The sequence below is a fragment of the Brachionichthys hirsutus genome, chromosome 15 (assembly GCF_040956055.1).
Source record: "Brachionichthys hirsutus isolate HB-005 chromosome 15, CSIRO-AGI_Bhir_v1, whole genome shotgun sequence".
NCBI lineage: Eukaryota > Metazoa > Chordata > Actinopteri > Lophiiformes > Brachionichthyidae > Brachionichthys > Brachionichthys hirsutus.
In genome coordinates this window covers 5,265,153-5,273,813 of record NC_090911.1, presented here as the reverse complement: position 1 = coordinate 5,273,813, position 8,661 = coordinate 5,265,153, and the positions used below count along the sequence as shown (strand labels likewise).

Sequence of the window (8,661 nt, the reverse complement as noted above, 5' to 3'; positions counted from 1 at the left end):
AAAAAAACAACTCCCGACATTAACAATTGCTGTCTTTTTATCTAATCCAGATGTTTAGACTTTCACTGAGACCCTAAATGTAGAAATCAATGGAAAGATCCATTGAAGTTGCAAATGCAACTGCTTTTAGAAATTACACCTAAATAGCTATGCATAAAAAAAATAAGTTATATCTACCCACTTCTTTCTCTATTTTGATGTGTCTAAGCTGCGGCATATATTTGGAGGCTATAAAGAAAAATGTGAAAATGCTCCCCAAGAATTCTTACTTTAATGTCAGGTGTCACGGCCAACCTCTGCTATCATCGACCTCGGCCTGGAAATAACAGATTAAAGTTAAGTCATAATCGACTATTATTATGTCCATGCAACTGCAGAGCTTAAATATTCAGTGCCAGATTCTTAACTAAATAGCTATAGTGACAGTTAAAAGTGAAAATGGTTGCAAACTTCCTTTTAACCAATAGAATATAATGTTTCAAAATGTTCCATATTCTTAAACTTTACTGCTGTGTTTACAAAAGAGTTCTTATTCAAATATTGTAAGGTACTTTATGTACTGCAAATTGAGATCACCTTTCTTCATGCAATGTCAATTCACTTGGCTTCTGCTCTTGCTCAAGTCTGCAAATAAAATGACAAACTATTAAATCTTAGATGCAGAACAAAAAGGAGGGGAAGATAAAATACAGATCCACTGCTCACCTTTCTTTCTGTGTTCTTATCCTCTCATCATCATACCTGAAAAATTGTTTAAAAAAAATGAGAACAGCGTCAAGTTTACTTCAGTCGCCGTACTGTTAACATGAATTTGTTTATAGTGTTATGACTGTGTGTATGCAATAGTGCCCCCTAGTTGCTCAGTGTACTTACTGCAATACACACTCTGGGATCTGCACATGCTCCATGGGAATGATCTGACTGAGGTCTTCCAAGGTATGAACGTAGCGGATCTTATCCATGAACTTCACGCTGCAGGAAATGTTGACAACATGCAAATTATTTTCAGGAATACACTTGTCTGAAATCCATATGTAATGGAGTAATGGACTGTAAACAACTTTGAATGTAAGTGTATACCTGATGAAAGGTCTCGAGACAGCCAGTACTGTGCGAATGTACCATGTTGGGTGGGCGATGATGAGACATTTCAGATTCTTTCTTAATCTGTAGAGGACATTGCATTTTGAATTTGTTCTGTGTGCAACACGCGTCATCTGTTTATTTCCTAACATTAACACCAGAAACGTCAGGTTTGCGTTCGTACTTCCTGTCAACCATTTGGTAGCATCTCTTCAGCCAGCTGATGCCAGGCATCTTCCTGCGAGGAGTAGCCCCGTTCATGTACACGATCATGTAATCTTCTGCCACGAGCAGCTCCAAGCTGCTCACAACATATCTGAAGGAAAAACAACAACAACAACCTCAGTTCAGACTATAAGCTGGGCTACCAAATGGCATGAAATTACCTAAATAGGCCAGACTGAGTCGTACAGGAAGAGATTCTCCATGATGTATGTGTAGTCCTCGCAGCTGCTGTCAGGCAGGTAGCAGGCTGCAAACACGATGATGGCATTCAAACCCTCACCATAATATCCTGGAAGAGGATAGAGACGCTCTATTGACAGAGCTGTGACACTGGAAATGTGTTACAGCTGGGTTAAGACGAGTCAAGCTTGCATATGCTTCATCACCTTGAAAGTAGCCAAGGATATTTTCTTTCAAATGTTGGGTTTCAATAATGTTTGGCACGGGTAAACTACAACGTTTCAGGTGTACGACCTCTTCAAGACGGGATTGCCACAGAGCTTGAGGATGTCTGTGAAGATTCGTAGGGGCCGAGATCATGGCAGATCTCTGTTTCGAAGAACGTCAACTGGACTTGAAGCTTGAAGATGTTCTTGTGCAATGAAGAGTGGCAGGACGAGGACCGTCAGCGAAGAAGCGTGCAGGAAACCCACCCACACATCTAGAGTTGAAGAAAACACCATCCGGCCTAAAATATACCCTCAAATACAGAGGGAAAGGAGAAGGAGGACTGATCAAGTGGATAGCAGAACAAAGGAGATCTAAGGTCGATTTCACACTGGTCCAAGAGGACTCGGTTCGATTGGGGAGCTGAAGGTCCCAACATTATTGCATGTATAATTTGTTGAAAGGTCTGCTTTCACACTGCGGTTTCTAACGCGAAGCGAACTTTCTGAGCAGCATCGCTTGGTTGAAAGGGGTGCTCGTCGATTGGTTGGTTGGTCGATAAGGCCTCAGAGCCGGACTCAGCAGTCCATCTGCACCTGAAGAACAAGGGCCATTTGTTTAAAGATAACAATGTGCACATCTTGGCCTCTGAAGACCGTAGATCTGAGGGAGGGTCAAACTTGAAAGGTCATCCCTCACGTACAAGGCGAAACGTCTCGAAGCTTTTTAAAGTCCAGTTGACTTTCTGGAACACAGAGCTTTAGAATTCTCTTTCATTTAAGACAATCCTCAACTGGTAAGAAGAAGAATCGACTGGCTCCGTGATGGAAAAATCATCGTTCCCTAATATTAAATCCATCCACGTTCACCGTTGTATAAGGTAGCTAGCCGTTTTATAAGGTGCACCTAACTAAGAGCAATGCAGGATTATATCAATGCAGTCCTGGATCCATCCGACCGTAACAATGGTCATCATGTTCAACAATAATCCCAACAACTGTCAATACAGATGTTTTATAAACTAGACACTAACACACCTCCATGTGTGACCACCCTCATGTACGGTCTGATGACCTGCATGTCGATCCGCTGCTCCTGGTCCCCGATGATCACTGTTCGCCACAGACGTCCACACGAGTCTCTCTCCTCTTCACTTTCACCAGGCAGACGTTTGGCTGTGGCCACAGGAGTGTCGTCTTGATAAAAGGTGACATAAATGTAAAATTCAGTCAATGTGACTCATATAAAGGTTAATGAATATTTAAACTATATTTTATGTTTGAACTTCCTATAATTGTGCTAAATAAATAAAAAAAGCACTTGCAGGGAATATAATCAATGGAAGTATTAAAGCAACCTTTTTTCACGAGTTGAACTAAGACTGGACCGTAAAGCTAACACAAAACTCCAGTTGATTCTTTGCTTTTACTCGTCGTGATTTACCTCAACCTGGATTACTTAGAACCTACACGGTTAAATCTACTGCAGCAGTGCTCCAAATTCAGCCATCATACCTTCCTCAACATGTTGCCTGGATTGGATAATCGACCGTCCTGAGTTGACCAACAAATTAATTGTTTCATGGTCTAAAATTGTTCTAGAGCCATTTTGTAACATATTCCGACTATAAGTATAACAGGAATATATGGCTTTGTTTTATTCACAGGGTCAACATTTGTAACTGGAAAGTCAAACGCAGATAATCCCATGACATCTGTGACAGGACTCAGCCAACACTGCAGGTAATAGGATTTGATTTTTAAATCAATTACATCCTTTAACAGACCTTCCCATTCCAGATCGTTGCCGCTGTTGATGAAATCAAATGAGTCTGTCTCATCAGGAGTCTCAATGTCATCCACGTTGATGTCCAGGTCGTTGGGCGTTTCGAGGAAGTCATCGGAGAGCACGGAGCCCTCACTCTGATCCAGGGAGAGATTCAGGACTGGGGCGACCAGAGTGCGGCGCTTACCCGGGGCCGCGGATTCTCCCACATCCAGAGTGGTGGGAGGACCTGGTGGGACAGGTCAAAAGGTTAACTCTAACACGCACACACCTACACACACACACACTTACTGTTACTGCTGTCAGCGAGGCCACGTGGGGAATCAGCATCTCCATCCTCTGGTAGCGGTCTGCAGAAATAGATGCAAACATACAGAACACTGATTACACAACAATCCAAGTAAAAACAAAGAGATATTGTGAGGCTTACAATGTTTGCTTATTTTGTACAGCCGCGGGAGGGCGGACTGATCGGAATGAGGCACAACTGCAAATGTAAATATATGATGCAAAGTAATTGGAATTTCTAGATGGCCTTTTGTTTTTTCGTCCTGCCAAATAAAGATTTAGTTATTTTTATTGATGCTAGTTGGAACCATTCATTCATCTTTTTAACTGCTCATCCAAAATTTTGGGTCGCAGGTTTTACTGGTGCATCTTGGACGAGCCGCCAGTTCATCGCAGGGCTACACAGAGACAAATGATCATTTGCACAAATTTACACTTGCAGACAATTTAGTGTAAACGATTCACCCAAGTTGCATTTTTTTCATTAGTGGAAGGAAGCCGGAGAACCCGGAGAGAACCCACGCAGACACGGGGAGAACACACAAACGCCACGCAGAAAGGAATTGAACCTGGTACCTTCTTGCTGTGAGGCAACAGCGGCATCCACTGTGCCACCGTGTCGCCTTCTAGTTGGAGGTACTGACATTTAAACCAAGCTTTGTGTACGAGCTGAGAGAACGATATTGCTGATACAAATGGCCGACATGATTCAGCCTCAGAGATTGGATATTTGGAGGGAAAGCAAAATGGTATCTAGTATAGTCTGGGCAGAACCAACTAAATAACATTCCATGGGTACATCCAGAACTTCCTACAGGAACTGTAAATCTAATCTAATCCGACTCCTCTGGAGGAGATGGACATATAAGCCATCAGGATACTGACACAGATCAGCCAAAGAAAATGAAGGATGAATTTAAAATGAATCATTATAATAGGTGAGGTATTTGCAGACTCTCCTTGAGCATTAACAACGCATTGTTGGCAACAATATGTGTTGTTTGAGCGAGCAGCGCCAGTAATTACCAAACTCCCTCTGACATTAAAATACCTCAACCCTCCATGCTGCATCAGGGGAAAGCAAAGTGGTATTGCAGCAGATTGTGCTCAGACAAGAGACAAACATACATGCATGCCTGGACCAACACACCCTAAGATAAACACAAGTTGTGTAAATAATTGTTATTCTGTTGTCAGCTGTTTTGTCAAGGTGTGTTCAAGAGAACCCGAACAGATATTCAGCAGCAAATTAAATCCGGGGGTGGAGAAGAAAAAGTGTTTTACAGTGTAAATGTGTTCTTGAATATTTATCTGTGGAATGACTGGCTGTACATTTTACATTATGAATATAAAAAGAGAAGACATTACACACACACACGCACACACACACACACACACACACGCATGATTCATTACCTGGGGAAGTCCTCGTCCTGCCATTCATCCTTCACCTCCATGCTGTCCATGCACAAACCAGCATCGGCTGTACCCATCCTCTGTCAGGGAGGACAAACACATGAAAAACAAGTCATTCGGTATGAAAGCATGCGTGACAACCTTGCAAGGACACTGCAGCCGTTTCCTGAGGACGAGTATTCCACCCACTTCAAACCTATGACAGTTATGATCTCAAGGTGTGGCGTTTGAATGTCATTGGTGGCTACGACGGTAGGCAGGGAGGGCACAATGAAAGACGGTGTTCAGATACATTATGAGTCAGTGATGTTGAAACTTGCACTAATTATCAATTTTGGGGGGCTTCATTTGATAGTGATTTTTTTTCACTGTTCTAAAGTAGCAGAATCTTAGGACTTTGTTACGATCCTGGATTTTGCCCGATTTGTGAACAATTGTACTTAAAAATATGGAAACACATTAGACCTAATCTTTACTATGAGATTGGATGTTCATGTTTCATACATTTTAGAGGTACCGGTTTCTGATATGTTTTTCAGTGCCTCTCTAACAATACTTAATATGCGTTCAGCTATCTGTCCGACTCCGTCCGTTAGCAAGATAACTCAAAAAGGTTCAAACTTGTAAATCACTTCTAATTCCCACACGATGGCCAATCTTAGTATATTACTTTTTATACCATTAATTTAACAATGCTTTTTTAATTTCCTTGTTTTTCTTTGGTTTTAGTTTATAGTTTCAGTGTTTAATTGTTGCATGCTTTATTCTGTTCAATGTTTTGTTTCTACTGTAAAGTGTATTCTGGCCATGATGCATGGTGATTTTCTTTACTTTAAATAAAGCTGATTGACTAGAAATTAGAAAAAGAAAATATCAACATCTCCACTACTACTACTAATCCACATTATATTTTTTGTAAAAATAGTGCAAAAATAGACATTGTTGTAGTTCATCTGTCATTGTGTGGAGGGCACAACAAATAGTGTGGGTGTAAAGAAGAATGCAGCAAACTAAAACCCTACAAAACCTAAACACCTCTGAAACAACCAAACTAAATGACCAAAATAAAACAGGAAACACGCTGCATATCTCAGCGTGTGGAAATAGAGACTCATGTGTCTCCTGTTTTTGTGACGTCATGTGCCAGTCTCATGTCAGAAATGTGGGGGGGAGGTGTGTCCTCCGTGCATCACTGTTCAAGCCAGTTTTTTTTAATGTTATTCCAGTCCATTTGTCCACTGGCATGGAACTGATGCGCTATCTCGACACGTGCTAGAAAAACAAACAAATGTAGGCTAAAAGGCAAAGGCCTTTATGCTGCATGTCCTGTGTGTGTGACTGAACTATGCTGGATGAGAATACATTCATACTATGTTATCCCAAGAAATACTTCCTGCGGTAACCCATGATGTCACTTTTATTAAAGACGGTTCTGACTAAATCCCAATTTGAGTCACTTTCTCATCTCATGAAATGAGACAGTAAGAGGGACAGTGAAGGTTAGACGTTTTGGAGACAAGGTCAGAGAGGACAGACTTTGATGGTTTGGACATGTCCAGAGGAGAGACAGGGACTCTATCGGTAGAAGGATGCTGAGGATGGAACTACCAGGGAACAGGGCTAGAGGTCGACCCAGGAGAAGATACATGGACGGAGTGAGGGAGGACATGAGAGTGGCTGCTGTTGGGGAGGACGATGCAAAGGACAGGGTGAAGTGGAGAACGTTGATTTGCTGTGGCGACCCCTCATGGGACAAGCCGAATGTACAGTCGTAGTAGTAATGTAGCCTGCATTTTAAATGTATGTTGTTGCTGATACAGCTGGGAGGCTATTTTCAGATATGTTAGTTATTTACAGACAATGGCGTGGTTAGAAGGTTCTCTGAGTGGTTTCGGGAAGAAAATGAGATTGTAATGTAAATGCAGGGTACTCACATGTTGTAATTAGGAAGACTTCTTTGTTGTCGATTTGAACGTTCCTTAGTGTTTGCCTCGTCTTTATCGTCTTCCTCCTTCACCTTAAACCTGGCTGAGAAGAGCGAGGTTCATCACTGCTTACATCTCCAGCTGGTACGGCCGTGTGTTTTGGACTCTGTATGTGAGTGGATGAGCTGTGAATGGAGGCTGGAAGTGAAACTGTGTTCTGCTGTCGAGCCAAGAATCGTGTCAGGATCATCACAAAGCAAACGCAATCCCGCGCCCATCCCTTCAGTCTCCTCTGCTATTTGACACAGAATAATCCATTTTCATGTGCTTTTCGTTTGTGGCAATTTGTCTCCCTTTCTTTCTCGTCTCTGCTGAATCCCTCCTCCTCCCTCAACCAACGCCAGTGTTCCCACCCCGGGCTGTAATCCCGCTGTGATGATGTCACCCATATGGGAGCTGCAGTTATGTAATAGCATCTACTTACCTTCTATTTGATTTTCAGGGTCAGTTGTTTTTCCTCTCATCACAATGAGCCCATTGTGTATCCATGATTTGACGTGTTATCGTTCTGTATCCTGGTGGATGACTTGCCTTCGTGGCTGTTCCCTGGCAACAGCATCTTCCTGCCTTACATACACAGTCTGCTTCTCTCTCTCTCTCTCTTGTAATTTTTCATCAAATCTTTTAAGGTCTCTCATTTTTCCTAAAACCCCTCCTCCACAAGAATTCCCCTTCTTATTTTGGCGGCCATAGTTGACCTAACTTCCTTTCAGCTGTGCTTACAGCTGCACTGAGCTCTGGGTGGCGTCAGTGGCATCGCTTCCACTTTGCAATCGTCACCCACAAGGAGCAGCCACATCTTTCCATTCTTTTCCTGCTGTTTGTTGGACTTGAATTTGTCGTATTACACTGTAAATAACACTGTATGAATGCATTTACATTGTCCATGGCAACGATATTGTTTTTCTTGCAGTTTGACATCGCTGTCACTGGATAGTGGTTGAGATTTCTGCAATGATGAGGGAGAGTGTACCGTACAACTCGTCACATTTAAGGTGCATGAATGGAAAGTTTATTATTATTTTTATTTGATTATTCTTGTCAAATTCATCAAGTACCGATGATTACGTCTATAAAATCATTCCTGAAGGTTGAAAATATGTTTTGTGGCTACAGAGCGACATTCCATTGTATAAACTAAATGAGTAAAGGAATACTTCTTATAGACATACATTGGTATACAGTAATGGGAATTGTCATTCTGGAATAACGCATCATATGAAACATATAATTTGGAATCAATGTTGTCAAATCTCGTGATGCTCTTAATGGGAGGTGATGCAGCTGTTTCCTGGACAGATGCTGCACGACACCCACACCGATATATTCACCCAGGACAGTGATGGTGGTACCGAGTCAACAAACGTCAACAAAGACAAATAAATATCAGTCAGCGTTATTAATTTCAGGACTACTGAATATCTCAAAAGTATCAAAAACTGCATTGCCACTCACGTACAGTCAGTGTCCCACAAAGTCTTTCAGAATGGGT

The 8,661-nt window shown here is 41.9% G+C and overlaps 1 protein-coding gene across 1 annotated transcript; it reads right to left on the bottom strand.

Moving 5' to 3' along the window:
• Nucleotides 1-701: 701 nt before the first annotated feature.
• On the bottom strand, nt 702-5,261 carry LOC137904320 (caytaxin-like). The gene is made up of 9 exons (XM_068748484.1): nt 5,185-5,261; nt 3,772-3,830; nt 3,482-3,709; nt 2,733-2,891; nt 1,495-1,597; nt 1,268-1,399; nt 1,081-1,167; nt 874-972; nt 702-741 (listed from the first exon to the last, which is right to left on the bottom strand). Exons 1-9 carry the CDS (start codon nt 5,259-5,261, stop codon nt 702-704), a joined length of 984 nt encoding a protein of 327 aa, XP_068604585.1.
• Between the last annotated feature and the right edge of the window lie 3,400 nt (nt 5,262-8,661).

Coding starts and splice junctions, on each gene's coding strand:
- LOC137904320 (XM_068748484.1), bottom strand. CDS start 5,261: ATGGGTACAGCCGATGCTGGTTTGTGCATGGACAGCATGGAGGTGAAG. Junction 1,400..1,494: donor ATCATGGAGAATCTCTTCCT/GTACGACTCAGT, acceptor TTTTTCCTTCAG/ATATGTTGTGAGCAGCTTGG. Junction 1,168..1,267: donor TACCAAATGGTTGACAGGAA/GTACGAACGCAA, acceptor TGTCCTCTACAG/ATTAAGAAAGAATCTGAAAT.